This window comes from Schistocerca serialis, chromosome 8 (genome assembly GCF_023864345.2).
Source record: "Schistocerca serialis cubense isolate TAMUIC-IGC-003099 chromosome 8, iqSchSeri2.2, whole genome shotgun sequence".
In the NCBI taxonomy this organism is placed as follows: domain Eukaryota; kingdom Metazoa; phylum Arthropoda; class Insecta; order Orthoptera; family Acrididae; genus Schistocerca; species Schistocerca serialis.
The window spans coordinates 445,807,399-445,829,044 of record NC_064645.1 but is presented as its reverse complement, the minus strand read 5'-3'; the positions used below and the strand labels follow the sequence as shown (position 1 = coordinate 445,829,044).

At 40.9% G+C, this 21,646-nt stretch overlaps 1 protein-coding gene across 1 annotated transcript in view; it reads left to right on the top strand.

The window, feature by feature from the left end:
- The window catches only part of LOC126417056 (dipeptidase 1-like), a 644,900-nt gene that overhangs the window by 23,220 nt on the left and 600,034 nt on the right, over positions 1 to 21,646 (top strand). The window contains exon 3 of the mRNA XM_050084949.1: positions 12,356 to 12,484. Within this exon, the coding sequence (XP_049940906.1) occupies positions 12,356 to 12,484 (129 nt within the window). The remainder of the gene's footprint in view (positions 1 to 12,355; positions 12,485 to 21,646) is intronic.

Here is a 21,646-nt window from a genome sequence, read left to right as displayed (position 1 = left end):
TGTGATATCCTTACATTAGTTAGGTTTAAGTACTTCTAACTTCTAGGGGACTGATGACCTTAGACGCTAAGTCCCATAGTGCTCAGAGTCATTTGATACCTCAACTCATTGGTGTCTCAGGATATGTTTTACTAACCTATCCGCTATTTAAGTTGAGGGGAAGCCCTTTTAGAACAATCGAAAAATAGGCAATTTTCGTGATTTTTTGAAGTAAAATAAAAGGATAAGCTAAATTTGATGATGTAGTTTTATTTCTACCAGTAATTTTTATTTACATTCATTTATTTATTATTTATTCGTTTATTGAGTGATCTGTCCTGACTGGTTTGATGCAGCCCACTATGAACTCCTCTGTAGTGCCTAAGTTTTCATCTCAGAAATCATTTTTGTGTCTACATCGGACGCTCCCTGTACCAGCCGCACAATGTAGAAAGACCACTTGCAGCTAGAAGATTGGTCATTCTACATCTACATCTACATTTATACTCCTCAAGCCACCCAACGGTGTGTGGCGGAGGGCACTTTACGTGCCACTGTCATTACCACCCTTTTCTGTTCCAGTCGCGTATGGTTCGCGGGAAGAACGACTGTCTGAAAGCCTCCGTGCGCGCTCGAATCTCTCTAATTTTACATTCGTGATCTACTCGGAAGGTATAAGTAGGGGGGAAGCAATATATTCGATACCTCATGCAGAAACGCACCCTCTCGAAACCTGGCGAGCAAGCTACACCGTGATGCAGAGCGCCTCTCTTGCAGAGTCTGCCACTTGAGTTTGCTAAACATCTCCGTAACGCTATCACGGTTACCAAATAACCCTGTGACAAAACGCGCCGCTCTTCTTTGGATCTTCTCTATCTCCTCCGTCAACCCGATCTGGTACGGATCCCACACTGATGAGCAATACTCAAGTATAGGTCGAACGAGTGTTTTGTAAGCCACCTCCTTTGTTGATCGACTACATTTTCTAAGGACTCTCCCAATGAATCTCAATCTGGTACCCGCCTTACCAACAATTAATTTTGTATGATCATTCCACTTCAAATCGTTCCACACGCATACTCCCAGATATTTTACACAAGTAACTGCTACCAGTGTTTGCTCCGCATTGGCGAAAATTCCCGAAACTCTCCTATTGGACCTGTACCAAAATAATTTTATGTAAGTCATTTTCAATATATTTTTATTAGTATACATACGAGCACTGAAAAATATTAAGTTCCAACAAAATGGCGATGAGTTTAAAGAAATTTCATTTTTGTCGATCACGAAATCTTGGTAAAAGCGTGCACCGAAAATAGACTTGAATATATCGCAAAAAGGCTATTTACGCCGATAGAGATACTAATTCAGAATGCTGGCATCAAGTCGCGATCATAATTGTATTTACTATTCTGAAGCCGATCGCTGTGGCCGAGCGGCTATAGGCGCTTCAGTTTGGAACCTCGCAACCACTACGGTCGCAGGTTCGAATCCAGCCTCGGGCATTAATGTGTGTGATGTTCATAGACCAGTTATGTTTCAGTAGTTCTAAGTTCTAGGGGACTGATGACCTCAGATGTTGTGTCCCTTACTGTTCAGAGCCATTTGAACCATTTGAACTAATAAAAGTAGTAAATCATATGAATTGGGATAATCGTAAATAACGGTGCATACCAGGATCTTCGGAATCCATGTTGAATATTTCCGCACTTCAAGTAAAACACACACTCTAACACATTCACAAATGCAAAGTGAGTTCAGGCCAATAGAGAACCTTCAGATGCATTGCAAGCGAGACGTAAATGTAGACTAGCTCTACCGCGTATCAGATCACAATAAGCAAATGAAACACGGCATCAGCAATGCCCCATCTATCAGACTGTCTCAGGAAGTTGTGAGTTGCGGGAATTCAAATATGATTCAAATGGCTCTGAGCACTATGGGACTTAACTTCTGTGGTCATCAGTCCCTTAGAAGTTAGAAATACTTAAACCTAACTAGCCTAAGGACATCACACACATCCATGCCCGAGGCAGGATTCGAACCTGCCACCGTAGCGGTCACGCGGCTCCAGACTGATGCGCCTAGAACCGCTCGGTCACAGCGGCCGGCTTGTGGGAATTATTCACTTTCGAAAAGTTGACTTTTAGCCAGGTTTTAGGGCAAAATATCCCTATGTGCACCACGCTTCCAGTTCGCCCCACACCACTCAACAACTCCTTTCTCGCGGCCTACCATCGCGCCACAGAACCTCCGGAGCTTCCCAGCCAGAATAAAGGCCATTGCCCCTTGATACGTCTATACATAAGTGCCAACGTGGCACCAACATTATTCTAAATTACTCACTGAATGCGAATCTCATGACATCATCAGCAGTGGGTATAGAAGTGTTGCCCAGTTGTGACACATGAAAATTTGTGCCGAATTGGGTCTCGAACTCGGATTTCCCACTTATCGCGAGTGGTCGCCTTAATCACTTGGGCTATCCATGCACGCTTCCCTACCCGATCCAAATCTCCATGTCACCGTCCACTTCCTTTTCAAAAATAATTACGTACGTCTCCCATGAAACTTGAAACATTACTCGATTCCCGCTCAGGGACAATGACACCACTAGGAGTCTAGAACTTTTTTATTATATTTATCCTCGTATCCTGCCCGTCCTAGCTAATGATACTCACAAACGAATTGATGATCAGCAGCTTCATGAAGTATTATTCCAAATTATTCACTATATACGAATTTCATGACGCCTGCTGTGACCGTCATAGATGTACTACATAGGTGAGACACAAGAAAATTTGTTGCGAACTATTCAAGAGCCATGATCGCATTAAATATTTCTTCATTAAAGACAACCGATTCCAACAGGCTTTGCTGTCATCTTCACGTCTGAAACTTTCTGTTGTAAAACATAGTCATTTTACGCTGAACTTCGCCCACAAGACAATCGGATAAAAGCCAGCAGGTTACAAAGTTTTGACATCGATAAACTATTTAAAAAAATAAACGACCTTTTGTAAAATGTCATGTTCATATACAAATTGCTCACAGATGCTCCAATGTATACGCAGTATCTGTGAGCAGTATGTACACTGGTGTCCAAAATTAAAGCAACAAACCGATATTTCCCCGTGTTGTGGTTAATTCACGGTACAATCACACAAAATGTCCTTACAACCATGCTCTTCACGGAAGATTTCATTTCGATTAACGGAAAACCACGTCAACGATGACGTCAGGGAACCTACGAAACAGGTAGTGTTTGTCGGGCAGTCTCACTTCCACAGTCGCTGTGTATTCGGTCACAGACGGTGCGGTATGGCACAAAGAAGATTCCTACCAGACTCTCTGCGGAGGAGGGCCTTAACAAGAATATAAGCAGGACCGTCACGTACTGACGTGGCCCGATGACTTAATGTGAATCGTTCTGTTGTTTCTCGGATGTGGCGACAATTTATAGAGACCGAAACAGTATACCGAAGATCAGGGCATGGCCGACCAAGAGTGATATCAAAATGAGAGGACCTTTATTTCACCGTAAGGGCATTATGGCAAGTGGCATCTGACCTCGCAGCATCCACTGGACATTTTGTATCGAGACAAACTGTGTACAGAAGGCTTCGGCAGAGCAGCCTTTATTGTCGGAAGCCATCTGTATGTTTACCTCTGCTGCTAATTCACGAAAGGGACCGCTCGTGGTGGAGTAGTCAGCACACCACCTGGACGGTCAAACAGTGGGCCAATGATCTTTTCGCAGATGAATCCCGATTTGGTCTGAGGGTGATTCTCAACGCATTCGAATCTGTAGGTAAGGTGCAATACAATTTCGGAATCTAAACAAAGGAAGTCGATATCGAGGAGGATCCTTAACGTTGTGGGCAGAAATTATGCTGACCACACGAACACCTCTTCATGGAATTGTACGGCTAAATCGTCAGGGTTTAACTACTTTCAGGTATCGAGACGGGATCTTGGGACCTTAGGTGTGGTTGTTGCGAGGTGGTGTGGCCCCAAACGTCGCATTGATGGATGATAATGCTCGACCTCATACATCACGCGTGGTTGATGTTTTCCTGGAAACTGAAGATGTTGTACGCATGGCGTGGCCTGCTCGGTCTCCCAGTATGAATCCCATAGATCCTGTGTGGGATGCACTACGATGACAGGTTGCATCTCATCAGCATGCACCGACTAGCCTCCTAGACTTGCGAGCAGCTTTGCAAGAAGAGTGGGCGTTATTGCCTCAACATGAGACTGATGACATGATTCACAGGGCGTCCCGTCGTTGTCAGGCCTGTACTGATGCGGAGAAGTTGTCACATCCCATAATGAGCACATTAACCAGTTACCGGAATATATGTGCAAATCCATTAACTTGGAAAACACGAAGAACATTTTTGTCTACCTTTATGCACATTGCAGCTGTTTCGGTTCGGTATTTTTTACACTGTTTCTGCTTTACTATCTCCTGTTTAAACTGTTTTGTGGCGAAATAAATTCAACCTTGCAAAATTTCCATTTCTTGCTTTAATTTTGGACACCAGTGCATATGAACATGCCGCTATGCACAAGGTGATTTACATTTTTAAACAGTTTAGTGATGACAAATCTTAATTATGTGCCCGTTTCATCCACGACGTCTTTTGCGTGAGGTTCAGAGTAAAATGGACTTGTTTTGCAACAAAAATTTTCAGAGCTGAAGATGACAGCAAAGTCTGTTGAAAGCTGTTGTCTTTAATAAAGAAATGTTTTATACCACGTTGGCTGTTAAATGAGTTTTAACAATTAAAATTAATCGTCGTCAGTACTCTCAAAATGAGTAAATTCAACGAAAATTTGTGCCGAAATGGGACACGATACCGACGAAAGACCCAATACCTTTATATATGAATAATGTTAAACTTGTTTCAAGATGCTTAATATCGTTCATATCAATATTTGTTACTTAAGTGATGTACCGTTAATAAAGATGATAAAACAGTTACAGCAAATAAAACGAAATAGTTTCTAAGAATATTCGCATTGGAAACAATGATTTCATAATTCTATCCTAGATATTAGAACGCATCGTGCTGTGCAATAACGAACCAGTGACTTTTATCACAATATGTACTACAATATAATTTCCATAGACCAGAAGAATTTTATGGAATCTCTCTCTTCCTTCTAAAGTATACTAACGTATTTGTTTGGACGTTCCAGCAGTTCTGGGGTCAGCTCCTCCCAATAATTTCGCTGTTTGAAGGCGATCTAGATGAAAAAATTCTTGAATAAATGCATTAAGATATCCGTCTTATCACCATAACTTAGTTTTTCAGTTGTTCTACGGTTTCTTCCTTTTAATGTCGATACAGAAGCGAGATTTTTCTCCATCTCTCATGATCCTGACGTGTACAGGTCGTTGCACTCAATCCTCGCTGTATCAGAATAGTTTTAGTGAACTCTATGGAAACTAGATAGCAGCATTTCGTCACAAAGTTCGCTGGACGAAAGCGTCAAAACTTTATTAGCTCTTGCGCTTTTACGGATATGAACAAACAATGTGGGGAGGAGTCAGACAGGAAATGGTAACTTCGCGCCGTTTGAACAGGAAACTTAAGTGGAAACTACGAAACTTCGCACTAAGAGGATCATCTATTTGGACAGCAACCCACAGGAAACTTCAGCTCGCAGCTTTGAATTTAATGTACTTTTGTCTCGCACGCGCGAATAAATTGCTCCATGTAATATTTAGGAGAACAAAGCCAGAGCGCAATTAGAGTTGTAGTCGCGCGTCGACGCTTTGCGCTTTGTGAAGATCTTGCTAGATGAATGCGGTGCTGTTTGTATGTCACCGTCCAGACAGACGACCATGTATAAGCTCGTTAGTAAGTACAGATGAAGACTATCTGTCTCAACAGAACGCCGTGTTGTTCTGGGGTAACACTGCAATGTATTAGTGGCACTGTGTGAGAATTTTGGCTCTAGTTGTTCAGTCTCAAATGTAAGCCCCTATGTTTGTTTTTTTGTCCACAAGTATTTTACCTCTCCGAGTCACCCATTTGTCGTGTTCCGGCGTAAGTTACATATTTATTTCATCTCAGCGCAATTGATAAACACTTAGTTGCTTCAATTGTTAGTAACATAACGGAGGAGCACGTTTCCTTCAGCGAACTCGATCAGTGCCAACCTTTCTGCTTCCCCCCGTTTCATGTAAATGCATTGACGATCTTGTGCAAAAGATCGTTTCAATGTGTTGCGAGGTCTCCCTCTACACCTGTATTCGTTTGATGGTTTCCACAACAGTGTAGATTTGGTAATTCTACCGTTTCTCATGGAACTCACAGCATACAAATCATACTTACTGGTGTATGAAGCTGTAGAACTTATTTTATTTATGAGAAAATGAATGAAGTGTTACATTTTAAAGTTCATGTTCAGACAAAAAAAAACAAATTTAGCAGTAAATTATCTCAGATTTTACCACAGTTTTTAATATGTTCGCAAAATTTTAGAGCGTCACACACCAGTAAGTATGGTTTGAATGCTGTGCAAAATTCATCGAAGAATCTCACTTACTTACGAAGAACAGTGTACCTAAGCAACAAATGCAACCAATAGTAAGTGAAAAAATGAAATTTCAACATCAAAAAGATTTATTTTGGTATGATTTTGAACTTACCCTGCAATGAGTGTGATCATCAATCCTTCCTGGTCTTGCAGACAAACTTTAATGAATTAATTTGTAAAAGTAGAGACTGTGGAAATTAAAATGTCCTGTGGTGCCTGTCCTGCTCCAAGTCGACCCGTTTGATGTCCTAAGCCTCCCCCCCCCCCCTTTAACTGCGCTTCTTTAATTGCGAGAACCCAGGCTCCAAAATGTGTTGAGAAATTAACAAGTAACTCCATCATTTTACGTAATGATTGCTACTATAAACTCAGATAAATTTGGGGTTTTGATGTGTCTGTAGACAATCTGTTTCCGCATATTATCCACAAATTGAATAGAAATAGAAGGGGAGGAAACTTTTGGCTTGTGATGGACAGCCATATACAGCAACAAGTAATTGATCTTTGCATTCGCCAGGCCAACACACCATCACATTTGCGTCTTAACCAATTAAAGAACATTCCAAGGACGCGAGGAGAATAAAGGGAATTCGATAAATATAACTCTGGACCAATCAGTTGCACATCTTCATGTGAGTGGTCTACCCAACATTTTAGAAGTTCCACCATTTTACTGAAATAGATATTAATTTCGGGATGCAAACGCAGGAGTCTGCGACAGAAATTCTTCGACTGCTGGGCACAACCGACAGAAGGGAAATGTGGGAACAGTGGACATTCATGGATTAATTCGTACCATCACATTGCCTGAAGAAATCCAGTGCGGGCCAGACAGGCAACTTTGATATGTTTCGCTCTGTTCAGCGGGCGTCTATTAACAGGGATCTACAACCGCCTGTCCCACTCATCAGATAGAAACACATGGCGATGGAGATTCCCATACTGCGACAGTACCACCTGTATGAGAGGTACTAATTAGAATCGTTAATCGGCTTTCATGATTGTCACAAAAAAAGAAAATTTTTAGTTGTTTGGTGTCCTCATCAATAAATTTTGTTTTGCATTACTAGAGTCGCTTCTTTATTTTATTTTTCGGTTTTCGCTGTCGGTGATACGATATTATGACCAGAGTGTTTTTGAAGTGTCAGTGGAGGCAGCTATGAAATAGTACTGCCCTCTCCAGGGCACCAGTCGGCTGTGTAAACGAAAGAACTTGTACTATAAGGCACTCCTATTTCGATGCTGAATAATATTGTGGGCCGAAGGTGTTACAGCTGTCACCGGTAATCAGAAAAGGCCACTTCGATCTTTCCAAGCTTAGTGTTTAATGATACGTCGCTGAAGATACAAATACGGTATACTTCAGAAACACATAGCATTAGGTAGTCTGCTGACTGACATCTAAAAAAACAAAACTGATTCAGTCCCCTGTTTCATACTCACACGTAGGATAGGACTTCGCTATCAGGCTCTAGGTTATATACTATCATGTGAACTAAGACAGAAGTGCCTAACACGACTTTTTTTCTTAACACCACTAACGGTAATGATGGCGTGGGTGGTGGAATGCTAGAGTGACTTCAAGATTTCAACTTATATAGACATGATTCTTTCCTACGTTTATTTACCTCATATAACAGTACAAATTCATCTTTTCCTGATTGTATACAGCAATTTCTTAGATAAATAATTGTATTCCATCTCTCGGAATTGTATTCATCATCTAGTGGGCCATTTAACTTCCTTCCACTACTTTGTCAATGTTTTTAAATGTCATACGAAACTATTTATTCATTATAATTCATTTATTTCAATTAATTATGTAATCATCTAATTAACGATTATCTAAAAGACTGTTCTGGAGGATACCTTTGCAATTACCCTTTGCAGTTTCTATAGAAACTCCATATTATGTCTATAACAGGGGCTTTTGATGTATGTTATTCAGTATTTGGTGCTGCCATACTTCAAGGAAACTCCTTCCTGCTTTACTTCATATGCTGCAGTTCTAGCTCTTGGAAACTGAAAACTTTTTTTGTGGATGAAGTTACTGATAAAGCATTATTCCAATCGTATTTAAATATCCACATATATTAGAACGTTTATTGTTTACCCAGTCATAAATTATAAGTTGAATTTATCGAGCACTTCAGTTTTCGGGCAAGAACAGGATCATTAGTAACTATAGTAAGTAGTTGTATGTCTGAAGGACACCTTTGAAATGGTTAAATCTTGATTGTGGAAAGTTGGTTAAGAAATCACACTTACTTTGTTACCTTTATCGATATCCATTTTAATCTGAAAATCTTGTTGTACACTCTACTCCTGTTAATTCTCTTTTTTTTTTTAATTTTACTCAAGCTAATTTTTTGTCCGCTTAACCCCCATGCTAATTTTGTTGTCCTATTAATTTATGCCAAGTTGTTTGTCCCTGTTGTGGTCAGGTTTATGGATTTTGTGAAGGTTGATTGCTAAAACCATAGCAAGAGCTTTTTACCTGCCTGTTTCATATTTCAGAATATATTCGTCCAAGAACACTCTTAGAAAAGACTATGTTAATGACAAATAACCTGTAGTGTAGCACACGGATACACACGATGACTGTCAGTTGTAAAGGATATTCCATTTTGGAAACAAGTACATCCTTTTCTTCCTAAAAAGTTGTTTAAAATGGAGGTAGAGCATTAGGCATTTCCTCGTAGCCCATCTTCATACCACTTCTCTTCAAATGTTTCGAATGAAGAATTTACAAAAAGGTACGCCCAAACTTTCGTGAAACATTCCTCACACACAAAGAAAGAAAATATGTTATGTGGACATGTGTCCGGAAACGCTTACTTTCCATGTTAGAGCTCATTTTACTACTTCTCTTCAAATCACATTAATCATGGAATGGAAACACACAGCAACAGAACGTACCAGCATGACTTCAAACACTTTGTAACAGAAAATGTTCAAAACGTCCTCCGTTAGCGAGGATACATGCATCCTCCCTCCGTCGCATGGAATCCCTGATGCGCTGATGCAGCCCTGGAGAATGGCGTATTGTATCACAGCCGTCCACAATACGGGCACGAAGAGTCTCTACATTTGGTACCGGGGTTGCATAGACAAGAGCTTTCAAATGCCCCGGTAAATGAAAGTCAAGAGGGTTGAGGTCAGGAGAGCGTCGATGCCATGGAATTGGTCCGCCTCTACCAATCCATCGGTCACCGAATCTGTTGTTGAGAAGCATACGAACACTTCGACTGAAATGTGCAGGAGCTCCATCGTGTATGAACCACATGTTGTGTCGTACTTGTAAAGGCACATGTTCTAGCAGCACAGGTAGAGTATCCCGTATGAAATCATGATAACGTGCTCCATTGAGCGTAGGTGAAAGAACATGGGGCCCAATCAAGACATCACCAAGAATGCCTGCACAAGCGTTCACAGAAAATCTACGTTGATGACGTGCTTGCGCAATTGCGTGCGGATTCTCGTCAGCCCACACATGTTGATTGTGAAAATTTACAATTTGATCACGTTGGAATGAAGCCTCATCCGTAAAGAGAACATTTGCACTGAAATGACGATTGACACATTGTTGGATGAACCATTCGCAGAAGTGTACCCGTGGTGACCAATCAGCTGCTGATAGCGCCTGCACACGCTGTACATGGTACGAAAACAACTGGTTCTCCCGTAGCACTCTCCATACAGTGACGTGGTCAACGTTACCTTGTACAGCAGCAACTTCTCTGACCCTGACATTAGGGTTATCTTCAACTGCACGAAGAAATGCCTCGTCCATTGCAGGTGTCCTCGTCGTTCTAGGTCTTCCGCAGTCGCGAGTCATAGGCTGGAATGTTCCGTGCTCCCTAAGACGCCGATAAATTGCTTCGAACATCTTCCTGTCGGGACACCTTCGTCCTGGAAATCTGTCTCGATACAAACTTACCGCGCCACGGCTATTGCCCCGTGCTAATCTATACATCAAATGGGCATCTGCCAACTCCGCATTTGTAAACATTGCACTGACTGCAAAACCACGTTCGTGATGAACACTAACCTGTTGATGCTACGTACTGATGTGCTTCATGCTAATACTGTAGAGCAATGAGTCGCATGTCAACACAAGCACCGAAGTAACATTACCTTCCTTCAATTAGGCCAACTGGCGGTGAATCGAGGAAGTACAGTACATACTGACGAAACTAAAATGAGCTCTAACATGGAAATTAAGCGTTTCCGGACACATGTCCACATAACATCTTTTCTTTATTTGTGTGTGAGGAATGTTTCCTGAAAGTTTGGCCGTACCTTTTTGTAACACCCTGTATATTGGAACCACAGGGATTTCTGTTTGTGTCTGAGCCAATAGAGTGTTACCGGATAACCATATGTAATACGGAGGCGACGAACAGATGGAACAGATGTCACGAGAGGCGTATCGGCCATCACAATGACGGAGGGGGAGAGGGAGGGGGGAGGGAGGGGTATTGTGTTGCTAGTAGAGATCAGAACGGTAGACTGGGTCGGCCAGAAGAGCTCATCGACTTCGGACTTGGGCAAGTTACTGAATTTCACCCCGGTAATAAGCTCATCAGAAAATTTTCAACCCTTCTAACGCTGCCAAGGTTGACTTTTGATATGATTGTGTAGTGTGACCGGAAAGTGAAAGCCACAGCGAAGATCAGGCGGATTTAATGTACTGCCAGATAGCGAATGTGAGCATTACATAGGGTCCTTGTAAATAATCACACGAAATCAGAATAATGCAACCACTCATGAGTTCCAAGCTACTAACATCAGCCCGGCTACAACAGCGTCTGTGCGCAGAGAGTTAAAAATAATGGCGTACAGTGGCCGAATGCCTCCTCATGAGGTGTACTTTTCTGTTCTCAGTGAATGAAGTGGTTCAAACAGTGACGTCATAGGATAATGGATGACTGTAAACGATAAATTTAGAGTAATGAATCACACCATGCGCTGTAACAATCTGATGGAAGGTTTGTGTTTGGCGAGTTCCTGGAGATCGGTACTAGTCATGTGTAGCACCAACATTGAAATAGGGCAGTGGTATTACGATGTGAGGGTGCTTTTAGTGGTTATTGTGGGCCCCTTGTTCCACTTATGAAAACACTAAATACGGAAGGCTGTGAACACGTTTTACTGCATATTCTACCTCGTACAGTTAAGGAGACCTTCAGCTTTTGTGTAGGTATGACAGTGCGCCTTGTCATAAAGCGTCGTCTGGGAGGCAATGGTTTTTGTATTTCTGAAATGGACTATCCTGCCTTGATTCCAGACCTGAACCCAGTGGAGCACATTTGGAGTGAGATAGAACGTATACTTCGCTCCAGACCCCAGCATCTATAACCGCTCTTATCATTTCTGCTCTTGAGTCAGTGGGGTTTGTCGTTCTTCGACAGACATTCAGACATCTGCAAACTTCCATCATGCTGGAGTAGCTTTGGGTCAGCAACTTCTGTTGATTAGTATAACGCAAAACCAGTTCAAGTTGCAAATTTTTACTTTTTATTCACTCGATGACTAGATTCGGGCCGAAACCTATTTTCAAATCATCATAACAAAGTAGTCAATGGCATTTCCTAAGATGTCAAAAAAGGTTAAAAGTGTGCAACTGGGACTTGTTTTTCGTTCTACTGATTCAGATTTGTGTTTTAAATCGTCCTCAGCATCGCACATGGCGTCATAAAAGTGAATGTTGGACACACCATGTATTAATATCTATCAACAGCGGTCCAGATGCTTTAAATCGCATAATGCATGTTTCTACACATGTCTTACAGTGTGACACTAGTCTTTCGTGTGCCGTCAGGCGGACTGGGAGCCGTGGGAGGAGGACGAGGAGATGGTGCTTAAGCACATACGTGACTGCCGCTGCGCCTGCAACCACCTCGGCTACGGCAACTACCTCGACCTGGCAAATGACCGGGATTGGACCAAGGTAACAACTGTCTCTCAGTTTTTATCAGTTTGTTTTTATATTTTATAAATGATATCAATTTCCACGTTTAAAGGTATTAAATTAATTTATTCTTCACGATCATGATTGTGCCTATTCTTATTAGAGGAACTTGTGGACTTTTACTCCCCTTTTGAAAGAACAACGACAGCAAGTATCAGATATCGTAAAATCTCTCACGATAGTACATAATGTACGTAAAGGTAAAACGATGAATATTTTGATGGAAATACATACCGTTGGTCATTGGAGGAAGAGGACAGATCAAGTTTTAATCGAAAATAAAGTACCAATTAACGGTTCAAAAGAAAATTTTCATCGTGTTTTTACGGGACACATCCTGCAGAAAAATACTCCGACTGTAATTTGAGCTTGGGAGACCACATCTATAAAAGCTGACAAAGAAAACACTGTAAACGACATAGGTACTTAAACAGTACAAAATATTTTGTTATAGTCTGAAGAACGGTTTGTACTACTATTTATACGATTTTATTTCGTAACGAATCATCTGTATTTAAATTGACAGTTTTTAGTACTGAGTTTGTTGGAGAGGCATAATGTCATAAATAAGTTCTGAAATCGTGCTGCATACAATAATATATACAAAACACAGATAAATGTATAAGTGCAAGTCATTAGTGCCATTAATTCAGTAGAATTTTCTTCCTATAATAAACACCTTTCTCCCTACTCCTTCCTTGAAGTATGACAACCATGGAGATAATTAAAAGGCAGATTTAAGGAAAATTTAAAGTTTTTGTTAGTTAACTTAATGTGGAGTATATAAATTAATTTATCTCTGACACTAGAGACAGGATCTTTTGTAGTATCACGAAACACGTTTGTAGAACTTCAGTTTTCAGACGCCATACCCACCTGATGGAGGCAGAGTGAAACTGAAGTACCCAGATCATAATAATTCGGTAGCAATTATTATAGTAAGTACTACGATGAGCGACGTAAAGTTTAGGCACCTAATTTGACACAGTTTTCTCGTTTTATTGAAGTGCTACTTTCCTTTATATAAACGAGGAACATCTCTGTCTTATTATTCATAAGTACACAGACAAGTGGGGTTGTTGACGCAACCAGCTAGATCCGAAGATGATGCAGAATGACCGCAACATGTAATCTTATTAAAATGTGCAGCTGAGATGGAATAATAAGTGGAAATTATCTGGATTATTTCAAGGTGCCTGACACGAGAAATTGTTTAATTAAAAACGAAAAACGACGATAATTCAATGACGCGCTTCTTAGTGAGTTAGGAAAAGTTATATTTTTCAAAACATTTTTTTCTTAAAATATCGCAATAAGACAAAAATTTAAAATTCTTAATAACCGATTCTGGGTGATTAACAACCATCTTTAAAGTAGGATTGCTATGGACTCTGTGGCATATATGGTTTGCTGTTCAATTTCAGCAAGAGTACAATAAAACTAGTTACTTATTACTAATGTAACATGTGGTTTCAATTAATCACTGATTTTCCCGGATGATGATCGTTATTTCCTTAAAGAAATCTACACCTGGAAACGTGTAGCGATGTTGTATGACAAGCAGTGTAAATGGCAATACGTTCATGTACAAAAGTAGTCTTATATAACCAGCACACAAGCTACATGTATGATAAGTAATCTGAACTAAACAAGACTAATGATTTTTAGTAATTTTCAATGCTGTTGTATAATAGTCTCTTTACTGGTTGCAGATTGTTTGTCGAATTTAACGCTATTGTTATTCGAGGTGGCAACACTTTTCTTTGAGCAAAATAAACAGATTTGTCACACATTACCACACGCGCACGACACTTATGTATTTTTTCCTGTCAAACTATTTCATAAAAGTTGTTACGAAATAACCAGGATCCATATATAAGGAGATAAGAATTCATACCACGTAAGATGCTGTTTGCATTCATAGAAGTTCACTGTATTCACAGTCTAACTTGAATTTTTTACCTCAGAGTGGGTTCTGGGCCACCAATACACAATTATTATCCCAATTATGACCAACAACATTTATGTCCGCATAGAAAATCAATTTAAGACTGCCGGTGCAATATTTCACTAACATGGCGGCTAACATAAGACAGTCACTTCTCGATTCTGCTTCAGGCCCTGTTTTACTACTAACAAGTGGTATGTAGTAAATGTTTTTGTTCCTTCACTATATGCATATATATATATATATATATATATATATATATATATATATATATATCAATGTTAATCACTTATTATTCAGCTTTGCCAGTAAATCGCGCTGTAGATCAATAGCGCTAATGCCTAAGCTCTTTTGTAGCTGAGCAGAAAACTTAACATTTATATAAGACGAGAATTACAATGAAATAAAACTCCAAAGGAAGAAGATTAATTTCAATGACACATAAACTCTATTTTTCAAATATTAAATTAGCAACATAATACAGATTTTTGCAGACCTCTGTATTACGAGATATCAATCAGATCCTATCAGTACAACAGTTCGAGCAAGAAGGTTTTTCTAGAAGTATCATAGATAACAAAAGATTGAGACTTTCATTATCTTTCTCCAGGAGTATTGTCTGAGACATAATTTTCTACAAAATTTTAAGTTATGTCATTGACAATAATTATTTATTATTAATATCACGAGAATGCGATTAATGTTCATGCACATTTGACACACAACACTGTCGTGAGTATTATTCTGAATAAAATGTAAGCTTGGATATTACAACTCAGTGTCTGTGTACAAATTTGGCAACAACGCCCTCGTTACTAAGTGCAGCTCAAAAAATGCTTACAAAGGAATCTGTGCCAAAATACAATGCTGCCACATCATCTCTGTTAAGAAAAGCACAGGAAGATTTTATAATTTTAGTTTATTGCTTTACACGTGAAGTATGGCGTCTCTATTATCCACCGAAGTAACACATCCAGACTTTTTCGTGTTTAACGAGCTTCCTTCTTGAAAAAGAATATTTTCATAATGATCCACTTCTAATACAGAAAACAGAAAGGCACTTAATGTTTGTAAGCTATTTTCTAGTACGACATTGCGCCGTTCAAAAACGTAATGGACAACGAGATATTGCATTCTATACGTCATATTTCTAAGCACGATGCCAAAATTCGAGAGTGCTCAAGAGGAGAACACAGCAAGTACCATTATCCGATTTCATGGAGTTTTCACTCAGTGGTTTAGGGGTGAAAATAAGGGATGACGTGTCTCAGGTTATCAGCAGGTACGCGACCGTTTCTGAGAAAACGGCGAATAGAGTAAATACTATTATTAGTCTTAGGAGCAACAGTTGAAATAACTCAAGTTTAAGTCTTCCCAGTTTTAAGGACTCAATCAAAGCGGTGACATAGTGGCTAGCGTCGCGTCTTAACACTTGCGTCCCGTGTTCAGAACCCGATTATTATATTTATTTTGGAGAACACATTGTCGTCAATCGTGTACTAGTTGCGTGTCTGGTCAATGAATTAGAAATAAATAAAGAAATGAGAAATGTATTTGAAAATGTTTCCGTTGAAATTTCTGTAGAGGCTCTTGTTTCATAATCAGTTACAAGCACAAGTTCTCCATAAAGTGACCCGTTATGCGTGGTTTGTCGCGAAATTATCGCCAACATGTGATCTTTTCAGCAACGTTAACAACATTTCTTTGCCGAGTGAGATTCATACGAAGAAATGTGACTGGTTCGAACCTACCTTCACACGATGATCGTTGGGTTCGGAAATTTAAGCTTTCGAATCTTCCTACGATCACTGTCATCCAAGGGAATACACCACATCTTCATGAATAATAAAAAGGGGAATAGAATATAAGAATTTATATAACAATCTATATAAGAATGAACTATGAAAGTACGAGGATTCAAAAACATTGTAACCAATGGAAATCCATATACAAACATATATTATACAACAAATGTGTGACAATTACTGTGAAACCGAGCTGTAATTTTACAATTAATATAACGCCCTTGTTGTTCCTGCGTAACATCAAGTGCCGGCACGTCGGCCTGGAAGTAACAGTAGAGAAGGCCTGCAGTACGTTGACTAGGACCGCACCTTGGCAGGAGCGGCCCACCCACGAAGAGATATACGCATCGCTCCGCGTTGCCTCCGCACTCTAGAATAGCCCCACTAGACGAGCCGTGACTTGTGATCTATATTAATTATTTGCATGGAAATTGTACATATCGAACGACTTTGATTATTTGCATGTCGCCAATTGCTTGCGACCTCTCTTTGAAAAAAGGAAAAGTTAAGTATTGTTGGACCGTGGTAAAAATTGCTATTTTGAAGAGCGGGCCGCAGCGCGTAGTGTGAAGCAATCGCCCTCCGTTTCTGTCGGTGGCGCCGCTGTGGCAATCGCAGCTTTGTTGTCTCCCTCTGGTAGGAAAGGGGAAAGGTTGCCTGTTCACGTGCATTTAAGGGGCGCTATGAGCTCGCCAGGGAGTCAGTCTGGAGTCAGTCCGGGTCAGTCACTCGTCCGCATTTGTTAGGCAGTTAGTGTCTGTCCGTCGTTCGGAGTGCTAGTATGTCTGTCGTTCGGATCAACCTTTAAGGCCGGCAAAATGAATGTCTTTCCACTCAGCCAGTAAGAGAACTCAGCGAGTGGTCGCCCGGTCAGGGCTTAGTTTCTGCATCTGAATCTGCGCGTTAGGCCGCCAGCCTGCTCGAGTTTGCTCAGGCAATGGTCATTGGCGGCTGGATCGATTGGTTGGTCGGTCGCGCACTGAGGCACAAGATGACTTGTCCGTCTTGAGCGTCGCTGCATGTGAGGTGGCCACGTGAGTCCAGTGGGCCGCGCCGTATTGCAAGGGGTAGGTGGCTTCGCGGTCGACACGAGAGCAACAGAAGTCAACCCACGACATCCGTCTGGCCGGTGCGAGCTGCGACGCCGTGAGACGGGAGATCGGCGCGCCTTCCTGCGCCCGTTGAAGCGGCTGGCAGCGGACGGTCCGGGAGAGCGATTTGCGGGTGTCGCGCCAGGTCTTAACGAGATATCGCAGTTTATTAGAAGTTAAAATCAAGAATGGCCCTGAGCACTATGGGACTTAACTTCTGAGGTCATCAGTCCCCTAGAACTTAGAACTACTTAAACCTACCTAACCTAAGGACATCACACAGATCCATGCCCGAGGTAGGATTCGAACCTGCGACCGTAGCGGTCGCGCGGTTCCAGGCTGTAGCGCCTAGAGCCGCTCGGTCACTTCGGCCTGCAGAAGTTAAGTGATTGGTGATATGTTGTGTTATTTACTCTTGTTAAAATCTACTTGTTTTCTTGGTCACTCTCTCGTCCCCAGCTTGCTCGTCTGTCTCTCGTCCGCATTTGTTAGGGAGTTAGTGTCTGTCTGTCGTTCGGAGCTGCCTCTGTCATGTTCGTCGGATTTGGTGTGTTAACGAATTTATTGCTTGGAGTGTAACGGCCTAATTCCTGAAACATGTTTTGATCTTGCCTATCATCTTGAGAGGCGGTATCTGTGTACTGTAGAGCATCTAAACTTGTTTGGCCAACCCTGTCGAATTTTATATAAGATTGCATTTCATGGGCTTTTATTTAAATGATCATTTTAGTGTATAAAGTTGCCACCCTTTCACCGTAAGACTTTCTTAGAAGTTAAAATCAAGTTGCTCCTTCGGTGGCAAAGTTAATATTTGTACCATTTCCATCCCTCCTACGGGGGTGCATAGTTTTTTGTACTTGTATAAATTATTAAGACTTTTACTTTAAAGTAATCTGGTGTGTTGCTGATTTGCACCTGTGTAGTCGAAGGAATACGGCCGTGTTGGTAAGACACTGGACTCGCATTCGGGAGGACGACGGTTCAATCCCGCGTCCGGCCATCCTGATTTAGGTTTTCCGTGATTTCCCTAAATCACTCCAGGCAAATGCCGGGATGGTTCCTCTGAAAGGGCACGGCCGACTTCCTTCCCCATCCTTCCCTAATCCGATGAGACCGATGACCACGCTGTCTGGTCTCCTTCCCCAAAACCAACCAACCAACCAACCAACGGCCGTGTCAAAAGGGGGTGGCAAGGTTCTCTGCCTGAGAGCTCATACAGTCAAAATTTGATTCTATCTGTCTCTGAATAAATTGTAATTCGTTATTTAGATGGTGATTTGTGATTATAATTTTAAATCTGTTTCTTTTAAAAAATGCTTTTAAGCACTGGTAAAGTGAATAAAATTCCCATTTGTTAAAAGAAATTTGGTTATGATTTCATCAATTACTCCCTGGCAATTACTTCCACGCTTACATAGTGTGATTAAATGTGTTAATGTGTTTGATGAATCTCTAGTAAATAAATTAATATCTTAAGAATATTCTTTGAAAATAAATCACGGTTCAATTGTCAATTCACTTTACTGTAATAAACTCCATTATTAAGATTTGCTTGAAAGTTGTCTAGGTATCGGAGAAAACAGCTTCCCAGGCACCCTATGTTAGACGCTTGGGCAGGATCTCACACTTTTATCCATTAACTTCATAAGAAACATTCTTGTAGTAACATTCTATGGACATGGGTACAAAAAAGGAAAATAAAATAAAACAAGATCAAAAATAATAATGGGCTATTAAACAAGGGGCGCAAAAGGTAGAAGCGCGACCGTAGTCACTGTGCCACCATTACGGCTGAGATGAGCGCGCACTAAAAGGCATCTTGGGTTAAGTCAAAACGGTCGACTTTCTACGGAGAAGCCAATGTGTTCGCTTATTTTGATTTCTCTTCCACTGAGCGAAGTTTCTGGGAAATCAGGTTATGACACTTGCCCCTTTCTCCATGTCAGTGCTTTCTAAGCGTGCGTAAATGTTGAAATTCTAAAATGTGACGTCACAAAACTAGTCCTGTTCCACGCTCGTGTTATGTTTTACATCCAGTCTGAGGGCAAATTAGCAGAGCCAGACGGAGACTGTGAGAGAAACACCTCTGTGAGATGTGGTGCCAAACGTGAGGGAACAGCGTTGCAATGAATGGTGCCTAAATTCGTGGAAACAGTCTGTGGCGGCAGAGCAGACTTGCGTCTCAGAGGACCGCTGTCTTACGAAGCTCAAGCCTTAGCAGACCTCTGTGGTCACATCTGGGAGCCCTTCCCCGTCGCATTAACCCGTCACGCCAGATGGCGCCTAATTCACTCCACGCAGGCGACCCTCTCGAGGCTTATCTTGGAGGGTGCAGCGACCCGAGCTGACGGATTCCGCTGCTAGTCAGGACTACGAACATGTCTCGGGGATGAATAGAGTGGGGAATTCAGCCAACAACCAACCATACCCGGACTGCGCGAATTATCAGATATGGGGCTGTTAATAAGGTGCGAGGTCCGATTCCAGTTTGGCTTATATTTTTTTGGGATCTACCAGTGTGTTGTTCCCTCTTTTTTAATGACTTCATAATAATAATATGACATCTAAGCCGATGCCAGTCCACGGGTGAAAACATGAGTTTAACTTTGTAAATAACAAGGGATAGATAATATCCCATCAGAATTTCTAAAACTGATGGGGGGAAATTACACCAAAACTGCTATTCACGTTGGTGTATAGCATGCGCGAGTGTGGCGGTATGCCATCTGCCTTTCGGAAAAACATTATCCAGACATTACTGAAGATAGCAAGAGCGGTCAAGTGCGACAGTTATCGCACAATCAGTTTAACAACTCGTGCATCCAGGTTGGTGACAACAGTAATGCACAGAAGAATGAAACAGAAAATTGAGGATGTTTAGATGATTACTTTGGCTTTAGGGAAGGTAAAGGCACCAAAGAGGCAGTTCTGACGTGTCCACAACCGTAAATTTTAATCAGGGCCCTGTCGTTACAATCAGTGTCGGTAACTCCTTTGTGTCTTAAGACGTATTGACCTTGTACTTCAATTGAAACGCCCTACTTCCTTCAAAAGGCTTTTCTGAAAAGTAAGAACAGCGGTGATATCATATCTGGCGTTGCATGTTGGTTCGTAGAAGTTATCTCCCACAAAAACTATCGTGTAATCGTCAATAAGGGTTGGTTCAGTACATGTTGGTAAATATGGGGAGGATTTCTAAAAGACAAATGAAGTCCGAAAGCTTGAACTACTCGAAGAAAGATGGTAAAGTAAATACAAACCATCCTCAGCTCTCATAGAGAAAGATTCATGCTCCACGGATGGAAGTTCCAAAGAAAGGCTTTGTGTTAATATAATATACAGAAACCGCCCCGTTTTTCCTCACTACTGAAATTGTTTCTCTCATTGCGCGTAAAAGACAACAACAAACGGGACAACGCCATACAGGTAGTTTGAATTTAGGCTGGAAATGTATTATAATAAGACTAAGATACTGTATAATCGATACATCGAATAAATAGAAAAAGTTACCAATAAAGCAAATGGAAGCAGTTGCTATTTATAAGTGGTCAACAGCACATTTAGTAAATTAAATACAGTTTCAAAAAAAAGCTTCCGACGAGTCTGAAAAGGTAAATGTGTAGTCAGCTGAAACAGTTAGTCTTGATGTATGGCAGTATCACATTGCCTGTAACGCGAAAATTATTCAAAACTGAGCATTTAGTTCAGAGATGCATGTTGAGAAATGCTATAGGATTCACGTAATCAACCTAATGGATCAGTTAACTGATTAGTATGGTATGCGTAATCATGACAACAACAAAACTGAACTAAAAGTGTGTGGGGTCTGTAGCCAGACGAATTGAGAAGAGATTGGCCAAGAATATTCTTTGCTGGATTGAAAGAGATAAAAGAAAGGAAGACGCAGTAGGAATATATATGTGTACAGAAAAGAGGACTTCATGCAGTATTATATGTTGAAGAGTCGATAATTGTTGTGGTGGTAGTGGTTGTGGAGGCGATGGTGATAATTGTGATTATGCAGTTCATTAGTCATGTTGTTACATATCCTTCCTCATTGGTAGGATAAAATTTTGAATAAACAATGTACTGTTACCAAAATATATGCAATGCATTTAAGAAGCCTTACCTTGCGAAAGACACATGAGAAGTGAGATGATGCGATGCAGTTTTTAGTTTAACACACAAAATACATGTAATTATCTGGTTGGCTAACAGTCAGTTTGTTGTCTTACTTAACCCGTCGTAATTTTGATGTCCTCTCTATGTATCAAGCCCTGGTGGCTATTGTACATCG